This window comes from Semicossyphus pulcher, unplaced genomic scaffold (assembly GCF_022749685.1).
Source record: "Semicossyphus pulcher isolate SPU_LCO1_2020_fin unplaced genomic scaffold, fSemPul1.0.p SCAF_19, whole genome shotgun sequence".
In the NCBI taxonomy this organism is placed as follows: domain Eukaryota; kingdom Metazoa; phylum Chordata; class Actinopteri; order Labriformes; family Labridae; genus Semicossyphus; species Semicossyphus pulcher.
The window spans coordinates 7,059,442-7,080,157 of record NW_027211692.1 but is presented as its reverse complement, the minus strand read 5'-3'; the positions used below and the strand labels follow the sequence as shown (position 1 = coordinate 7,080,157).

General features: G+C 40.1%; 1 protein-coding gene across 2 annotated transcripts; it reads right to left on the bottom strand.

Annotated features, from left to right (window-relative positions):
* Positions 1-328: 328 nt before the first annotated feature.
* On the bottom strand, positions 329-19,696 carry LOC138596936 (serine/threonine-protein kinase DCLK1-like). Of its 2 annotated transcripts, XM_069668416.1 has the most exons (17): positions 19,583-19,696; positions 18,808-19,190; positions 18,246-18,592; positions 10,701-10,800; positions 9,579-9,695; positions 9,243-9,337; positions 8,569-8,656; positions 8,276-8,445; positions 7,998-8,117; positions 7,623-7,769; positions 7,082-7,215; positions 6,888-6,965; positions 6,657-6,753; positions 6,454-6,534; positions 5,616-5,729; positions 3,809-3,882; positions 3,004-3,140 (listed from the first exon to the last, which is right to left on the bottom strand). In XM_069668416.1, the coding sequence occupies exons 2-17, from the start codon at positions 19,166-19,168 to the stop codon at positions 3,083-3,085; spliced, it is 2,181 nt and encodes a 726-aa protein (XP_069524517.1). In that variant the 5' UTR covers positions 19,169-19,190; positions 19,583-19,696; the 3' UTR covers positions 3,004-3,082. The 2 variants fall into 2 exon arrangements, with proteins under 2 accessions (XP_069524516.1, XP_069524517.1); XM_069668415.1 differs by lacking the exon at positions 3,809-3,882 and having other exon boundaries at positions 329-3,140.
* Between the last annotated feature and the right edge of the window lie 1,020 nt (positions 19,697-20,716).

Here is a 20,716-nt window from a genome sequence, read left to right as displayed (position 1 = left end):
TGTTTACTTTTTTTATTTACTACTTTAGATTTAGTCTCGTTGAACAAGTGAGGGGTGATTTATTCCACCTGAAGCAATCAGCAACTGATTACAGAGCTTGAACCTGATTGGTACAAGGAAGCAGGTAACAGGGCATAAAAGGTGAGGGCTGTGAGGAGACACAGTTTTCCTGTTATGATCCTTTTTCTTTTGTGTGGCCTGCCTGAATAAATTCTTTTTGCAACTAAGAAAACTGATTCCTGGTTTTCCATCCTTTCCACTCACACTGCCTGCCGTCCACAAGCACAACAGTTGCGTACTAACTTGAGAGAAGTCACTGACTCACAACATTATTAAACCATTTTTATTCCCAGGTTTGGTTTCATTGGAGTACATTGTTGGAAGTTTTTTCAACCATGACAATAGATTTTTTTTTTTTTCATGAATTGAAAACATCTGTTACCAGTTTTTATCATTAAGATAGTTTTATAATGTCCTTACATTAAATGGAATATGGATGAATATAATACAGCATTCACATTCTCCATCTGTTTCCACATAACATTCACGTTCTCAGTTGTCTTTGAGTAACATTCTGTCAGCTGTATATAAACATTCCCAAAAAGTCATCATCACAACCTGCTTTCCTTGTGCTTTTTGGTTCACTCCTTCCAAGTCAGTCAAAAACTTAAAAGCCCTTTTACAACAAAGTCAGAGGTGAAAGGTAACATTTCTGTTAAAATACCTATATACAAGTCTTAACTTAGCTATGGTATGAATATAGTCGGCCTTAACTGAACTGCACTCACTAAGACAGCGCGTACAGTGACTAGAGGAACAGGTTTATATCTGACAGGTGTATATCAAACAGTAGAAGACCAGAACAGCTGATTCAGGATGCATATTATTACACATGCAGGTTACAGTCTTTGATGAAAGGAAGAGGGCCTTCACATCCATGAATACTTGGTCTGCGAAGATGAATGTATGAAGTGGTGAGAGGACATACAGTACATACAGTCTTGTGAGTCGGACTACTTAGCCATGTTGTTCTATCAGATTACTATTAAAGAAAAGTACAGACTGGCTGAACATATATTAAACTAATGGATTTTACTGGAAGCACTGTTGTGTTTACAAACTTGTTTCTTATTTCAGAGTGTGAAAAAAAAGTTACGCAAGAGCTGATGCCCCCGTCTGAGAAAGAAGTGTGTTCGTCAGCTACCGATAACAACCTGCAACAGATCCATTCTCACTTATTCCAGCATTTCAGAGGACAAATTTAAAAACACTGTGCTCATTGGGCAGTACACCTAATTGCACTTAAATCCATATTTACCAAGGCAAGGATTATAACATGCACTTACTATCAACTACACAACACTGACATTCATCTGTACCACCAATGAATTACAACCACTCTCACAGACATGTAACAAACTACTGCCTCCAGGTGATCTGGACCGTTAACAATCAAACTTTAGTGCCCTCAATTCTCTGGAAAGGTGAGCTACTGGGTAGCATGACTTTTTTTCCCCCAACATAGCAGCATGTCTTTTTAATTTAAGTTTTTTAAACAGTGTGTCTGAGGTTTATGCACCAGAACCTTTAGTTTCAGAGCAGAGTAGTCTAGACGTCACACAGTACAGCCAAAAGGTGACTGTTGTATTGAGTGAGTGAGTTATAGTGAAGTGTCCGTGTTTTGGAAACATATAATAGCATGATATGTTCTGAACATGTCATATCACAAAATAATTTGATATTTGGAAGCGAAGGTTTCAATGTTTTGTGTTTATACCTTCCATTAAAAAGTGCTTCTTAAAGCAGGCTGTCTTTTCTGCAGTACACAATCTAAACCAGTAGAGGGCGATACAGTACTACACAGAACCAGTGCTCGTGTAGAAATAAGGCTTGAACTGTATAGTGGCTTTTAAAAAGGAAGGGGAAAATATTAAGAATAGTAACATGCTGTGAGCACTAACTATTTGAGATGGCTAAAGGTTGCCATTACCATGGCTGAAAGGGTCATACTTAGACATTTGAAGGAGAGTGAACCTTCAAATTATCAAGAGCGGTATAATACTCTAGCAGAAACAGCTTCCTATGAGCGCCTCATTTACAAGATAAATAACAAGCTGGATGTCTTCTTGGAAATCTGACACATTCCAGAGCAACCAACGCAGAGTAGAGTCTAGCTTGACGAAACTTGAAACAGATAGCCACAGCCCAGTGTCTTAGACTTGTGGTTTTGGTTCGGGTTATAGGGGTGGGAGTAAAAACAATACTGACTTCTGATTAACTTTGCTACAACCTTACCTTTTATTTTATTTATTATTGTTTTTACTTTGTATTTTATTCAATGTTTATTTGTGTCACTTATTCACCGCTATGCTTTGTTTTTTTTACTCTTTTATAATTCCGCTTTAACACACTTCAGTTACACTGCTTGCACAATGTCTGTCCTGTGCAGGTGATTTAGCGTTCGGGCGGGATCAAGGGGCACAAATAGAAGATGGGAACCTGATGGGTGAATCTGTCTTGTCTATTTATTTATAAGTTTATTTATAAGTTATTTATAAGTATGTACTTAATTAATTTATTTTCTTCCTGCTTTTGAATATTTTTTTTTATCATTCACTGTCTCACCATCTCCTATTGTTTGTATATATTACTTTGCTTGTTTGGTTTAGGTTGTTGTATGCATTCTGAAAACAATATAAAGCATGATTCAAGAACTGTGACATGCTCTTCAGATGTTTTGTTTGAAACACAGACAAACTCTGTGCAATGCATTTGTTACTGATTGAAAAAAAAAGTCATTAAGGAACAGGAGAAGTATGCAGTTTATGAATGTCCAGATCAGCACGCTATTTTGTGTCTTTGCATTTTCCACCTGTACTCTCTCCTACATTTCCATGAAAGGTTTGGAAGGTGCCCTGACCTCATGAATGCCGTTAGAATGGCGAGACGGGTGAACGGACAGTGCCAGCTGAACATGGGGAAATGTCCTCAGACTCAGAGGTGACGTCACCAGGAGGGAGGCCAGGGTTGGCACTGTGGGAGGCACTGGCACGGGTACTGTGTGGGAAGTGGGAAGCGAGCTTCACATCATGGTGGCGTCTTCGTCGGAAATGTTGCTTCTCTTTATCAAGTGCCGTGGTCTGAGAGAGGGTGACACAGCAGCTATCATTAGGTTCTTGAGAGAAAAACCACAGAGATGAGATGCGGCATCCATTCAACCATCAGTGAGAAACAGTCCATTTTAAATGATCCAATGCTAGCATGTATTGGTATTTGAAAAAGGTGCATTTGTCTGACTACATCTCTCTTAATATAGTAGAACTTCTTGTGAAAGAGAGAGTTCAACTTCTTTTCTCACAGCTTGTTAGTGGAACATTCAGCAAAACCAAGAAAAGCAACAACACAACCCATTAAGGTTTACCAAGGAGACGTGTGTGGAATCTTCATGTCCATGAAAGCACTTCTTTTAAAGAAACAGACACCTAAGTCATGAAACAAAACCTTGTTCCTTAACACATCCAGATGTAACTCTGAAATGCAGTCAGCAATACAGATGCACAGCTGTCCTATGCAGAGTAAGTAAATAAAAAGCAAAGTAAACTGCATGACCAGGCGAGAGGAAACAGCCACAGCACTAGTGAGATGAAGTGGCGTGATGAAGTGATGGATCTGATGAGGTAAATAAGGGCGAGGCATGAAAACTGCTCTGTTGAGGGTTAATGGCTCAAACCCTTTGAGAGATGGGAAATGGAGACTGCCAGCACTTTGCCATGGAAGCACTGCATATTAGCACTACGCTGTGTCATACCTTATCCAGAACAATCCCGGATGCTGGTAGGGGTCCAAAGACCCTGATCTCTGGATGGTTAAGTCCTTGTTCAGCTGAGCGAAAAGAGACGAGCGCAACTCAGAGGATCACCTTAAAGCATCACTGACCTGATTAGCATTAAGGCGCACAACTCTACACTTATATTGCAAGACATTGCAAGTCAGGGAAAAGAGAGAGACATTTTCATTTGGTAACTGACAACTGAGAGATTAGCTTTATGCAAAGTAAATAAAAAGACTAGATTTTGATTTTACCCCCATCAAAAAAAGTTATCTTTCTGCCAACAGTTTAAATCTAGCTTTGCTTCGAAACTACAAAAGGAATCATATCGTATCTTTTCTACCAAAACCTAGTTATTTTAATCCAACTATGTTATAATATATAATAAGATTTCCTAAGAACAGTGCTGACAGTCCGTCTTGGAGGAGGATGAGATGCCAAAGCACATGGAGGAAGACCTTGCAGCGAGAAGCAGATGGATGGACTGATGTGTATGGTACAAAGGATAAAGCAGGGAAGTTGCCATTTTATAACATACGCCTTTTCCGCCAAGCGCATTGACGTGGGGTTATTCAGACCTGGGAAGACCCGCTAATAAATGCCGATTGTCTCTTTTCCCATTGCCAGGGGAGTATACTCCTTTCGGTCTCTTTTCTGCTGCGTGAACATCTGACGTCACAAACGCGCCGGAAACAGGGTTAGTAAAAAATAGCACAAAGAACTTACATTATACTTGAAGTATCTGACCTGAGGTGAAAATGCTTACGTGGAGGATTCTGTAGGGTCCTGTGTAAGAGTCCTAAATATGTTCATGTGCTCTGTTTATACAATGATGTAAGGAACATAATGTACACTGAGAGGAGGTTAACTCCTTATTAGGTGATGCATCTAGCGACCCCCAGTCTGAGAGTCTGAGGGTCCTTGTCCTGTTATAGTAAAGGAGAAGAAACATATACACACCCCCAACATATATAAGCGCATGTAGAACTGTAATTCGGGGAGACACTATTTGGCCATGATGATCTCCCAGGTATTCATGAAACCTGTCTGATGCTGATTCTTTGTAATAAACCTATGCTTATACAAACAAGTCGGTGTCAACGGAAGTTCTTCTCATCATCTGCGCATCATCAATGTCTGAGAAACAACATACTCTTTGGTAAGCAGCATGGAGGCGAGTGAAGAAGTTACGGTGGTTAGGTCTTTAGTGTATCTATTATTTATTGAGTCTATTTATCAAACTCGCCGCCAGTAAATTTGGAGCACTGCTTGGACGGAGACGTGTCAATGCGCAAGCATCATAGCATCACACCAGAAACGGGGCGGAGATTAGCATGTTGACCCAGTTTTTGTGTTCCCATCATTGCCGATCGGAGGCAAGGCGATAATTACCCGGGTCTACTGCAGAGTCATTTGACCCGGGTCTGAATGCTGATTGTAAACGTTCCCACTCAGCAAAGCCATGGGTTGGCGGGTTTTTTGACCAGTGGGACAGGGGCTAGAGAAACAAAAATGGTGATCATGGAGTCATTTACTGCTTTTCTAATGCAGTTGTACAAGCTTTAACTTAAAAGAAAATGTTTAACTGACATCCAAAAGATAAAGATAAAAAGCATGTGATTTGTTGGAACTCTGGTTCAAAATTAAAAAACTGCAGATTTTTTCAATTTTGAGAGACATCCAAAGCTTAATCGCTTTAGCACATTCGCACCAAAAGAACCCGAATGTTGCTGATGTAGAGTTGCATGCAGCGTTAGTGTGTGGAGAGATGCAGATCAGTGCTTACTGTAATGACTGACACTCCTGCTGAGGTGCTGTTGAGCTTGGGCCCGGTGTTGAAGTGCTTCTTGATCTTCCCAGCCACTGGCAGCTGGGGCTCGTTCTCTGACACACCGTCCTCCTGGAAAACACAGAGAACAAAGCTATAGCATCTCTACCTTTTCGATCAAACTGCATACTCTTTCTGTTTTCTGTTTTAAAGCCCCCCCCTCCAGTGAAAATCCAGTGTTTAACCTTGTAAACATCTCCATGTGGTGTTCTTCATGTGCTACAAGACATATCAGGGACAACATAAGCAGTCATCTCCATGGCTGGGCCTGTCTGCTTTTAAACTGCAGTGTACCAAGGACAGGCTGAACAACACGTTTTCAGATTGGCAGGTTTGAGACGTCACAAATCTAAGGAGCCAATCCCATTAATGGACCAGGTGACGCTATGCATATCATTATGTGTAACCTATGGCAACCACATTGGCGATGCGCGAGCCAGCTGTAACCGTCTTCGTAACTTTTCAAACTCACGACTGACTACTAACGTTAATGTTACTACTACTAATTACTACATTTCAAGCTAGCTAAGTTTCAACAAGTTGCCACTAAACGATGGCAGAGACGTGTTTTGTTTTTGCGACAGGGGGACGGTTGGAAATTTACATAGTAGGCGGGGACTATGCAGATTCAGGAATTTTTAATAAGGGAGATGGAGGAGATGCCTTGGGAGGATTTTTAAGATAATTAAATGTATTTTGCTGGGAAAAAAACATATCAGACACAATTTATTATTTCAAGCAGAGCATTATATATGTCTTAAAACACGACTGGAGCTGGTCTTTAAAATTAACTTACATTGACCCAGGGGTGATCCAAAACCTGCACAGCAGTGTATCTCTTGTTCACATCTACTTGCAGCATTCCAGTGATCAGAGACTGAAAAAAGGACATGGAAGCCATGAATATCAAGTAGAATGACGTTTCAAACCCAGCAATAGATCACTGACAGATCTGTTGTTCCCATGGATAATAAGAATGGTAGACTGCCAGACACAAACCTTGGCAGAATCAGACACATTGTCCCAGTACGATGCAGGAAAATCAAGCTGGCCTCCTAAAATCTGTTCAAAGAGAACCTCCTGATCTTCACCACTGCTGTTGAAATGAAAGAACTAATTAACAAAACGCAAACTACATTCCACATTATAATCTATTATTGGATTGCACAGGTAGATGTTGTTAAAACATAGTGCTTATCAGAGTTAAAATCCTGATTCAGCACCACATACCCACGAAACGGAGGAAAGCCACACATAAGTATGTAAGTGATGACCCCAGCTGCCCAAATATCAACCTTAAGGCCATACCTGTCGATGAAGAAGAAGAAACACGGTATCAAAGAAATTCTTTCAACTTCCTTCACAGGAAATTCACGAATAATCATGTCACAGATGGCTCAGATAATGTAACCGCTTAGACTCACCCGGTCTCAGCAACGATCTCTGGTGCTACATAGGTGGGTGTGCCACACACAGTATAGAGGGGCCCGTTAACAATGGTGGCCAAGCCAAAGTCCCCTAGTTTCAGAGATTTACTACCATCATGGTGTTCATACACCTGTGAAACAAACACAATGAAATTAATTGAGAAACACATTTTTATTGGGTAATCTGTGATGACCTTACAGGGGTTTAAAAAGGACTTTGGTGCACTCTCATTAAAGTTCAAACAGGAAAAGAAGAACATTCACAGATGGAGATTTTTTTACTTTAATCACAACATGAACATCATGTTTGCAACAAATAACAAGATGAACAAATGCATCTGTGATATATTTGAGTCAGATCTTGTTCTTGTGTGAATGAGTGAATTGTATTCATTAAATTCAGAAATGTTAAGTCCTCTGCTTCTAAAACTTGTTGTGAAAACTAGATATAAACTTCAGAGAAAGAGGGACACAGGGCTCATGATGATTGAAGTGCTGCCAGGAGCCTAGGACAGAATCTTTGTCGAGTCAAACTTACCAACAGGTTTTCAGGTTTTATGTCTCTGTGGACGATGTTGAGACTGTGCATGTACTTGATGGCACTTGCCAGGTTGAACAGCATGCAGCTGGCATCTCGCTCTGTGTATTTGTTAGACGAGGTGATGGCATCAAAGAGATCGCCCCCCTGGAGAAAGAGTACTTGGGATGTCAAAGAGCACCAGTTGCTAGAATACAATTAAGTAAGGATTTGACATGAACATTTTATCTGTTAAAAGTATTGATTTTTGTCGACCTATTCCAAAATGTAACTAACACATATCAAGTAACAACATTACTTTGAACAACTCAACTCAAACATTTGATTTTTGCCATATGATTTCTTCAAAAATCATCAGATGTGTAGTAGGCCTACCTTAACCAATTCCATTACAAGAAAGAGCTCACTGTGGGTGTCCATTTCCTCAATTAAAAGAACAATGTTGGGATGTTTCACCCGCCGAAGGATTGACACTTCACTCTGGATCATGTGCTCCTGGGTAACAAGAAAAACAGTCAAGGAAAAGCACATAGCTTAACTAACTTAATTTAAATTAATTAAACTTAATTAAACTTAACTAACTTAATTTAATTTATTTGAAGAAAACTTGATGATTTGATAACTGAAGTCAGCTGACGACGAGGTGGACTCACCTTTCCTCTGCACTTCTCTTTGCTGATGATCTTCAGAGCATACTCTCTTCCGGTGGATCTCTCGACACACTCTCGGACCACAGCAAAGTTTCCGTCCCCTAAAGTCCTCCCCACTTTGTACCTCTCTGCTATGGAGGCAGGGATTATGGGGTACTCCTCCATTGGGTCAGCTGTGGAGCAAAACAAAATAAGATTAATAATGTAAAGATATAAAAGCCTAGATAATATTTGCAAAGTGTTCCCACTCTGCGTGCAAATGTTTGCATTCATGTGTGCAAATAATGAAATGTTACCTTCACTTCCAGGCCCATCTCCTTCATCCATTGAGCTGCAAACCTTGGTTGAGGCTAAAGAGAGAGAAGAGCCACTGTGCAGAGATCCCTGGAAAGATGAGACAGGCATGGAGTGAGAATTAAAAACACACTGCATCACTTATCGTACACAAACGTCAGAGAAGTCAAGGCTTGTAAAATTGGGATTACAGCCAGATAACACAAAGCTCATTAGTTCCACTCTCCCAGCTGAGTATGCAGTTTGACATTAGAAGTAAATCAAGCGTGAACTTTTTCACCAGCAAAATGAGTGGCACTGCATTGTGTTGCGTTATGTACCTTTACCCTGGGATTACCATAAACAATTAGGAGATGTTTATAAAATTGTTTTTCTTAAGTTTATTTTCAGTTTTGTTATCAATAGTAAACCAAAGCGGTTTTGTTTATCCCTTGTGTAGACTACAAAAGCAGTGTCTTGCTGTATAGGGATAAGCAATCATTGGGTACAAATGCCTTTTTTTCAGGTGATGTAATAAAGTTTTCTGTAGTTCTTTATTGGCCGTGTTTCATTTTCCTGAGAAGAAACCTACACGAGATATGCAAAGAAATTGTAAGAGATCTTGGCTTGATGTATATTTATAAGTAGGAGTGAGTAGACAGTGTTACGTAATGTCTCGCTTATCCATTTTTATTACCTGTCGTCTTCGGAGGCTAGCTGGACTGGTTGGAGAGGGGCTTGGAGACTTTCCAGATCGAGGTGTGGATAGCTGACTGCCTGCTGTGCCATTAGCTGCCAATATGCAGAAGGAAAAACAAACAATCAGCGTAATGATGAAGCATTACACAATAATACCAAATGTACTTTTTATACATATACAATGCGAACATACATACAGTATATTTCATCCTGTAACACCAATCTGTGAAGCTTTGGAACAACACCTTTGCGACTGTTTCTTTATGTAAAGATAACACACACACACACACACACACACACACACACACACACACACACACACACACACACACACCTGAGCCAGTGGATGACGGAGACTTGCTTCTGCGGGACATCCCACCACTTCTCGGAGAAGAGAGACCATGCACAGTGGGAAGCCGGCCATATGATGCAGACTTTGCCACTCTGCATTCTATAGAGAAGGAAGAAAAAGATAAATGCAAATAATTACCTGCAGTTATTTTTGTACTTAAAAGTATTAAGGTTAACTTGTTCTCCCTTTTTTTCACTCAGCCTTAAAGTGGTAATCTCGGGGATCTCAGTTTCGTTCTCTTTGGCAGCACCTATGGCGATAAACGGTAATTGCAGGAGCACACTTCCCAGATATCCAGACAGTGTTGCATGTGTGACGTCCACAGTTGGCTCCGGTTGTAACTCTTGATTTTCCAGCCTGACAGTCTCTTTCCTTTTTTGTTTGCCTTCATCTGAGCGTCGAGTTTGTTTCTTTTTCTCTGGATTTTCACTTATTTTTAAAGTTGTATCTGTCGTCATCCATCTTTTCTTTGTTTGTTCAGCCATAGTAGATTACTGTTTACTCGCAACACTTGCAGAGAGCGGAAAAGCAGACGCTTAGCTCCGCCTACCCTCTCTGGCAGACCGATCACTGCTGGGTGATGGAAAACACGCCACTAACTGGGCGCTGCTTGTGATTTTTTCCCGCGAATATCGCCACAGACACCCAGTCTGTAATACTGCAAAGGCTTTCATCAGTGGGCCACAGGCTCAATCACCATTGTGTTACCTCATTCGGCGACAGATAGAGACTTAACAGACATTTATTAAATGAAAATCTTCCAGATTATTACTTTAAGTTTGTGATGATTTGATGTTCTGGTTTGTTTTAAATTAGGTTTACATATTAAAAAAAGCAAATTTTCTTTCAGGTATAACAGTATACTACATATTAGCACTGCCTAAAATAAGCAGCAGCAGTTACAGCAGTAGACAGAATTTAAGTCCTACTTTTTAAATAATCCACATTTAGTTTTGCCACAAAGGAGGGTGGTTTGTGAAAAGTCTATTTACAGTACCGATGTGAGTCAATGTGTAGTGCCATAGTGGGCAAACAACACAATTGTTAGTCCTTCGCTCTCCCCACTGTGATCAAAGATCTCATATAAATGAAAAAAACACTTACCACCCTCATCCAAGTTAAAGTCATCCTGATAACGGAACTTCTCAGGGCCACAGGCAATGAATATATCATCTTCCCCAAAAAGGTCCTGAAGGCAGGATACCTAGTAAACACAGGATGTTTCTGTCAGCTAAAGAACCAAAAAAGCAACACAAGTAAAGGTATTATTTTGCAATTAGAGCATACACCCCCACACTGACACTCTCTGTTGCTGCACACCATAGCCAGTTTTGGATTGGTTTCAAACGTTAATGGAGCCTCTTGGAGGAGATTCAGTAACATTTCAGCGTGTGCCAGTGACCAACGCCCACATAAAACCTCTGAAAGTTAGTTTTTTAGACAGCATATAAGCATGAGAAAAATATATTTAATAAAATGTGTCACATCACACCTAAATTTGCAAAATATCATAATAAAAAATATACATCAAAGTGGTCAGATTAAATCTGTAGTTATTTTCATTCAGCTCATCTTAGTGCACAAGAGAGAAAACAATGTAAAAATACAGCTGCATTAATGATGAAGGACTGCTTCTGAGCACTGCAATCGCAAATGAAAGTACAAGGGAAAATAAATTCTGCAGTGTGTGCAGCATATGAATAGATGAATTAACATTTCTTTCTACTGGTGTATCCGCCGGCCTGCATATGAAAGTGTCTCTAGGGTAACTGCAAAGAACAGAAAACCCTTCTTTTAAACGTGTTACAATCTGTGACAATGGCAACTGCCGGTCATTAAAAACGTTTCCATCCTTTGAGAGAGATTCAGTTAATTGCCCTCTAGTGTCAAGGACTATTATACAACACCAGGCTAAACAAGTTATTTTTTTACACTAATTATTCTTTTGGGGAGCAATCATATAAAGAAACAATGAGCATATTGGTTCTCACACGGTATCACAAATAATAAAACTCTGAACCGTTGTATGGCAGTAGGATAGATGCTACATATAGCCGGAGGGTGGCATTGATGCATTAAATAGAACAACATGGTTACCACATATAATTAGATTTTTATTTTTTTATTATACAAAGATAATTGAGTGGATGCATCAGCTGCTCTCATTAATACAGAAGCCCACTGCAGTGGATGCAGCATCATAAATAAATGAAGATACATATGCAGTCCTGACCTCCTAAAAAAGGGTTATCGATGTGCGTACAGCAGTGTTCCACAGAATATAGAGTTGCTGTTTTCTTATCTTTACAGAGAGGCAGACACAGCTTAATCTTTTATTGAAGAGTCATCCCATTTGAGTTTAGTTATTAAGCAGAAAATCTGAGAAGTAAACCTATAAAACAATTTCTACTGCAAATGTCAACACAAAAGGAGTTTGAGGAGGAGTGGGATGAAGTATACAGTTATTTATTCCTGTAACTTATCTACTTTTAAGAACGCTTGCAGTTGTTTTTAAACCCCCAAAATACACCCACACAATAGCAAAATAAGTCAACATACAGTATAATGTACGTGCACATATATTATTAATTGTCTCACTGCTCTGAAACATGGTGAGTTCAGCAGGATCCTAACAGGACGACTTAAGTGCAGAGACAGAGAGCAAAGAAGGCCAGAAAGGAAGAAAGCCACCACAGTCCGTCAACCAGACTGCCCACTAACCATGTATTAAATGTTATGTCACAATCATCCTTAGTTACTATAAGCAAATACACTGGTTTCCCTTGTTCAAAACATTGACTATTCAAGAAGAAATATACACTTTAATTTGTCAATAATTAAGAGAAAAACACAGCTTTTTACTCAAAACAAATCCTGTCATGCTGGACTATCAACCAGACAAAGGGAGGGATTAGTTTATCAGTAACCTGCAGCAAGACATCCAACATCTAAAGGTCACTCATCCATTAAGTCTTAAAATACAAAATTAAGCACAGAGGGGGGTTCAATATGGCCCCTCTCTGACAGCCCCTGCCCCCACCCCTCCTCTGAAAGAGTCTGAGATCCCAAAGGGAGGAGAGCTGCGCACCCGTTGCCACGGAGACCAGACCGAATCACAGCTGAGTTTGAGACGATGGGAGGGACACGGCTACTTTAATATCCACTGTCAGATCCTATCATGAGCACTGAATAGTGCAACCTGCAGACATCAGAAGAACATCACGATAGGTCCAGCTAAGACGGATAACACTGAACACACTGGTGCCCTGACAATATGGGTTCATATCTGGCTTCTGACATTTGGTGGACATCAACCCTATGACTACAAAGCTCTTTCATACAACCATCTAATAAAATAAGAAATGGCCAAGACTTTAAACTTAAAATCTGACCAAAGGTAGCATTTTTTTAAATAATTATTCGTGATTATAGAATAAAAAATGGCAGGCAATTTCTACAGCAGGCTCAAAGCCATTAATAGATCTAATCAATGGTGGCACATCCCTCTAAAGGCCACAACAGTGTCGAACTAAAGAGTGACAAAAAGGGATTGCTTCCAATAGTTGTCTTTAATGTCAGAAAAAAAGAAACCTCAGTCCTTTAAATGGAACAGCATAACTGGGGCAAACATTAATGTGTTGCTTTTTATTGATTACTTATGCCTGCTGGCGCAGTAGCCCGACAAGTACGTCAGGCCTACCCTCCCCCTATCACGCAAACACATACGCACACAAAAACTCGAGAAGTCCAGGAGCATCCCATGGAATATTGATCGAAAGGGTATATTTGTCATTTCCTCACGCACAGGCACTGCTCCTTAACCAAGCAAACACAACGGGAGGTATGCAGGCTATTTAAATAAATCCATATGACCCATGATGAGGCGCACAGACCACATAAAAGACACAAACTAATAAAAAAATTATCTCTACCAGTGGACAGGTGGAGCTTTCCAGGGTGCTGAGTCGCTCCTTTGAAGTGGAAGACTGAACACAGCGGGCAGTCAAAAGGCTCTAGGTCGTTTTGCCTGAGCTGTCCTCATGCACAGTGTATTCACAGATATACAGTACATAGTCTAAAATTTAAATTAGGTCTGCTGCAGATTTCTGTGACATAACTATAGTTTCTGCAAAGACAGATATGAGTAATAACTTCTTAAAAAAGTACAAGTCACCATGAAGACATCTATAAGGACACATTAAAGAAAATGTGAGCAGCTTACACATTGATTTAGCTCACACATTTCAAGTATTCCTAATCACAATACCCTGTTCTCTAGTGTCTATATTTAGCTCTCAGTAGTTCTAACAATGTCTGAAATTCAGCAGCAAGAAATAAGGCCGATCCGAATCATATTCAAAAAGGCTGGCTTGCTGTCAGGACAAAATGTAAAACCATAATAATGTTATATTAAAGACTTTGGAATAATGTACATGATATACAGTCTATCAACACATGTAGAAAGCATGTAAAATCACCAACAGATGACTGTTAGGTAGGAATGACATCAACTTAATGCATAAACCATTTAAAAATGTGTTAATTACTGCAGACTCCATTTTTTAAATCAACATAGCTCACAGTGCCCGTTTCATATGCTGTAAACTCTCTGCAATATTCTAATTAAAGTACGACAGCATGCTCCACTTTTGCTGGCGCATAATTAGCAGCGTCTCAAAACAAAAGCCGAAAAAGTTCTTCTCCGAGCCAATGCAGTGGGACATTGAGCAAGTCACTTTTCTGTGTTTGACAGCCAAGTCGCAGCATTGGGAGAGTGGACAGCACGACAGCCTGCCTTCCTCCACCATTTATTTTATAAAATGGCTGAGTGTGGGAACGACTTGTTCTGTCAAGAAACAAATCTTTAATAATTAATTACTAGTAACTGTGTTTTTTATAACAGTTAATACGTTTTTTTTAGGAAGAAATGCCATACATTCACTTGTACATTCACACCACACGGTAGTTTACTTTTAGGTGATATTATTTCTAATACTATCTGTTATGTCACTTAAAGACCAGCTCCAGTCATGTTTTAAAACATATGAAATGCTCTGCTTGAAATGTTTTTTCTGCACAATGTTTCATTATCTTGTAAAAATCCTCCCAAGGCATCTCCTCCTTCTCCCTCATTAAAAATATCTGAATCAGCATAGGCCCCTCCCACTATGCAAATTACCAACCGCCCCCTCCATTGTGATAACAAAACATTTCTCTGCCATCATTCAGTGAAACTTAGCTAGCTTGAAATGTAATAGAAGTAGTAGTAGTAACATTAACGTTAGTAGTCAGTCGTGAGTTAAAAATGACGATGACGGTTACAGCTGGCTCGCACATGCTGAAGTGGTTGCCATAGGTTTCACATAATGATATACACAGCGTCACCCTGTCCATTAACGGGATTGGCTCCTTAAGTTTGTGACGTCTCAAACCTTCCAGTCTGAAAACGTGTTGTTCAGCCTGTCCTTGGTACACTGCAGTTTAAAAGCAGACAGGCCCAGCCATGGAGATGAATGCTTATGTCGTCCCTGATATGTCTTGTAGCACATGAGGAACACCACATGGAGATGTTTACAAGGTTAAACACTGGATTTTTACTGGAGGGGGTCTTTAAAACAAAACACATACAAAATATAAATCTACCTTTACATTAAAGCCACTGAATTGGAGCACAGTATAATTTAAAGATCATCTTAAATTACTTTGTGAAATATGGACATTTTCTAAAAAAAATAATAATTCAATAGCCACTGTGCATCAGGCATAAATGAAAGTGGTGGTAATAGAGATTCATTGTGTGCACACACAGGCCAAACCAGGAAACAGCAGAGTCAAGGTCAACCTGAATTGATGAATTGGAAAACATAAGTTAGGGTTTGGCTCTCCGGCTCATAGGGAACTGTTAATCTCATAACCACTTCCACTCGGTCTCTAATTTGTCAAAGCATGAATGGGCTGCTTAACACACTTACTTTAACATCATTTTACCAGAGAGAATTAAGACTCTGTTCTCGGATGTGTTGACATCTATTTCAGTGAGAAGGGTTGACTAACATGCACTGTGGAGCAAGCGGTGCGCATAATACAATTACAGTACAGACCCATATCCATTACAGTGGGGACTGGAAAGCCATGGGCTAAGTCTCTTCAGGCGTCCTCAGTCATGCAGATACTCTCTTCTACATTCGAGACAACAGCAGGATCTCACCAGACCCCCGTTATCATGCATCAAAAAAGCTTTGCCTGCAGGGCGTCTGTGACTCTTTACCTTATGTATATATATATATACACAGTATAAATATACTATTGCCAGTGGGGATCATGTTTTATTAGTAATCATTGTTCTGAGGTTTATAAAGTTTACCCAAGAATCATTTAATTTATATCGTCCATTTGGCCTAGTTAAACCTCGCTCTCTTGGCACATTACAGAGTGACTCAGCAGTATAGAGATCACAGCCATGAAGCACAGTGGCCCTTTAAGAGAATCTGCTAAAAAACACAAAACATGAGTCCAAAATAAATGTTAATAAAAAAAAAAAAAAGCAAATTATTTGTCCATTTCTTCTGCAGTAGATGTTTTAATAGGGATACATGTAATTGATTGAGTGTATCATCAAAAATGTACAATAATTTTAAGTAAATATATTGGCTAATCGGGTGGTTGTGGTTGGAAATGTTACCGAGCAATGTTTTTAAACCAAATCTGCCAGAATTAATTGTTTCCAGAGAACGCCATTGTCTCAGGAGGACCAAAAGCACAAGCAGGTCATTTGCCAAAGGTTAAATACCCATGAAAACAGGCCTTTTGATGCCAACGGGGGGGTTATTTCGCCATCTGGAGCCACAACATGACAAAAAGTACAAAAAGCAGGAAAACTGCACTATCATGCTCATAACACAAAAGCATATTAGGAAGGCAGAGATGAGATTAAAACCACTAAACCACAGAAGGAATAATATATTGTGCAAAAACTGCAGAAATGCAGAGCATAGAAAGAAATTTACACAATGGATATCCACTGTTAATCTCTTGCTTTTTCCCTTCCATTTACTCTTTGCTAAAAAAAAATCTGTGTTCCTAAAATAACAATAAGAGGGTTTGTGAAGGCAGATTTGTTTGTTTGTATGAAAATCCCCAACTGTTCCCTCTATCCTGGGATAATACCTCAGCCATGTGCTCCATCCTGCCACCGTGTGTATAATAAGGCTGACGGATCACACACTGCATCTATGAACTCCCTCACACTACACCTTCAGTCCTGACATCACTACTGCACCGCTCTGCCGCAGAGGCTGTTCCTTAGCAACCAGCACAGGAAAACCATGTCACCATAGAAACCATAAGAAGGAGAAAAAAAATGCAGGTGATGGAGTTTATGAATAGGCTTAGTTAAAGAGCAGATTATTTGTGCGGGATGAATTGTTTCTGCAAGCATTGGCCATTTAAGTGTTGTCCACTGTTATCAGCCAGCAAACATCTAGCCCTGAACAATGTTAATTATCATTTGAATATTTAGTACTGTCATCAAAGTTAAATTCAGCCAAACATATACGAAACAGAAAGCATGCAGCTTGTTGTGAGGGTACCAATATACTGATCATATTGCATGATGTCTGGTACTATCTCACTAAATGAATAGCCATTCAATAATGTGCCACTGTTTGGAAGGAATATGAGACGGAGTCCTAGAAACCTATTTCTTGTAATACATTTAGGGAATATTCCCAATTGACTTTTAACCCACTGGGCTGTCTCTCTCTCTCTCTGGGTAAAGAAACTGTTCTAAGAGACATGAATGGAGAACAAAACAGACCTCCTCTTGTGTCAGATGCAATGTTCTGTTTCTTCTGAAGCCTCAAATTCACTCAATGTGACAAAAACTAGAAAGACAAACACCAACCAACCTAAAGTATCCAGGTACTGCTCTCAGCCAGGCTTTGAAACAGATATGCAAAGGTCATGACAGTCTCTTTTGACTTTGATCCAGCAAAAGCATCCTTCACTCTTCCTCACTTGAGTGAGCAATTGATGCATTAGTGGTGATGAAAAAGACATACGATGATGGCACTCTCTCAGATGCGGAGCACTTAAGGTTGTCCTGGCTTCTTTGAACTATGGCTTAAATTCAAACATCAAGTGTCACTGCTTTAATTGAAATAAACACACTATAAATAAGCAAATTAAGATACTAACTGGGCGCTGCTTGTGATTTGATCCGCGAATGTCGCCACCAACACCCAGTCTGTAATAATACTATATACTGCAAATGCAAATGCTTTCATCAGTGGGCCATAGGCTCAATCACCATTGTGTTACCTCATTCAGCGATAGATAGTGACTAAACAGACATTTATTTACATGAAGATCTTCAAGATTATACCTTTAACTATGCTCTAAATGGCACAGTTGTATTTAGTATGCAATAAATGAGGTCTAATGAATCCTGGAGTAAGGGGAATGCAATGTGACACTCCAAAACTTTAGTTGATATGACTCCTTAAACCTTAAATTAATTTTAAAGTGTGAGAAAACAAAACACTAAATGCTTATAACACTGAATGCTTGCCACTTAATATAATCATCCTGAAAAAATGAGCAAAAGTAAGGTTTAGAAAATCACAACTAGAAAATGATAACTCAACCTACCATCTTGCCGTCCACAGTATACAGCCTTTTGACGACTCCAGAGTCAAGCTTAATGGCGTCTGTTATGTCAGACATGACTTGCTCAAAGGAGTGGGCAGTCTTCTTGTTGAGCAAGATCCGTACGGCCTTGCGAGGCTTTACTCCACTGCGAACAATGGTTACCAGTTTGGGCTTAATAAAGTCCTTGGTCTCCCTGGTTTCTGGGAATACTGCCTTGGCACTACCAAGGGAAGCAGGATCACGGACTGACATGGCAGTCTTAGCCCCAACTGCCCAGTTGGGATTCACATTCTTTGTGTAGTCCACCTTCTTGTAGGGCTCTATAGATGCACAGACATAGCTCTCGCCTGCACAAAATGAAGACATAAACATTTCTATTAGCTGATAAAAGATAAGAAAAAAGGCAAAGACTACAGGGTAGAGTACTTTTGCACTACAAGACAGAGTATCTCATACATTTTGTTTTTAATCTACAGGAGCTGTTTTTGTTGAGTTTGTGACTTAATTGAACATTACACGACTAAATCTGGGACAAACTTACAACATCAGGGACACTACCCACCTTCCACCAGCTGGTCCATATTGGTGATTTTTGTCATCCCATCAATGGTATATATGGTCCGCACCCCTTGTGGCAAGTTGACGTTATCTGACAGAGACCTTGTGAGGTCAGCCAGGAGTGCTTCTATGGACCTAAATTTCTCCAGAGAAATGGCATACACAATCCCTTTGAAGTAGCGGTCCCCATTGCGGTAGAAACGGATCTTCTTGGCCTTCTTTTCAGAGATCAGTGCCTGCAGTGTCCTGGTTCTGTAAAGGCAGCAGTGAGCGCTATGAGTGGGACTGGGGAGCCCATTGCCCCTCGAGCCCCTTCGGGTATTTCTCTGAGCCTTGTCCCGCTCATCAAAGTGCTCCAGCTCCATGACTGTGCAGTACTATTACACCCTAAATAATACAAGGAGAAAGGTTACCATCTGAATAAGCTCTTTAACTTGCACTTAGATAATACATTAGAGAAATTAAGCTCTCTGACAGCATAATTGCTTACAATCCTGATACAGCACTCATGGCTACAGGCTTTGATGCTGCTACAGCTGCCTATACACACATTATGAAGTAACATGTCACACCCATTTCATGCTGCCTGGTGTTTCTCAATTCTATCTTTTTCACAAAGGATATTTACATACGTTTTCAGAGGATAGAGCAATAGTGTAAAGCTGTTAGGGATATTAGCTAAAAGCATATTGTACTAGATAAGCAATAAAAACAAATATGATGTAGCAAGAAAACGGTACAGAACAAGGATTTTCCTAATCTGGTGCAATCGCTCTTACCTTTGAGGTGAGGACAGATGCAATACAACGTGTATCTGCAAGCGAAACTTCACTCAATGAATCATTTATTCATTTAATGCCTGAGATGAACCATGCGTCCCTTTGTTGCCCCTGTGATGGTGCTGCCTGCCTTCCGTGCGTCTGCTGTGCTGTGTGTTCACATGCAAAGAGGAGGCAGGGCTGTAGCCGGTGTCCTCCACCCTCCCCTACTCCTCTGCCATTGCAGTGATTTACACCGGACCGCTCGGGTGTCAGCACTGCGCGTGCACGTGGCTATGGAAGAAACCCTGCTGCGTGTTAGCATGATGCGCGCGTTCACGGTTAACTTGCTTGAATAACCCAATATTGGGATATCTACGTTAAAATAAATAGGCTATAAATATCTGCTTTCACTAATTAGCCTATACGACTAAACGCGTTTTAGAAATGTAAATGCATTTAATGTAAATGTCTTACCCTTTTCAACATTGCAGAGAGCAGGTCTTCAGGTAATACCTACCAGGTAAGCCTAGCATACAGCCGTTTCAAACACTCCAGGTGGATGTTTTTGTGTATTTCCGGTTATGCTGTTAATTTCACAACAGGAAAATAGGACTTACACAAGATGACCGAGACATGTTGGGGTTACAGTTGGAGCTAACAATGCCCTTCAAATACAATTTGCCACTCTATCTGGCTTGCTCTGGGACAAACCCGCACAGGTGAAGGTGATGTAGGCCCAAGTAATTAATTGATTCAGAAAACACTCCAAGCACCTATGAGATGAGTGGCTGAAAGTATGAGCAGAAGACTACCTAATTGGTAATTTGCACGTGTTTTGTATCAAAGTCATCCCAGCAGACTATCATACTTTATTAGTTCTAAGCTTAATCCAAAAGGCAACTGGACTTGGTTGAATTTCTCTAGGTCATTAGTAATGAATACTAAATTACCTACAGAGGCTTATATATTCAGTGTAGAACTGAAGAAGCCTTTCGAATGAGAGGTGAAACGTCTTCAAGAACTTCATCCAAAGGGGCTTTTAGTTCCAGGAACTTCTCCTCAAGAAACTAAATGGTTCCTGTAGCCCATTGTTGTCTGTGTTTCCACAGCAGCCATAAGATTATGGCAAATCAGGCCAATGACATATGGAGA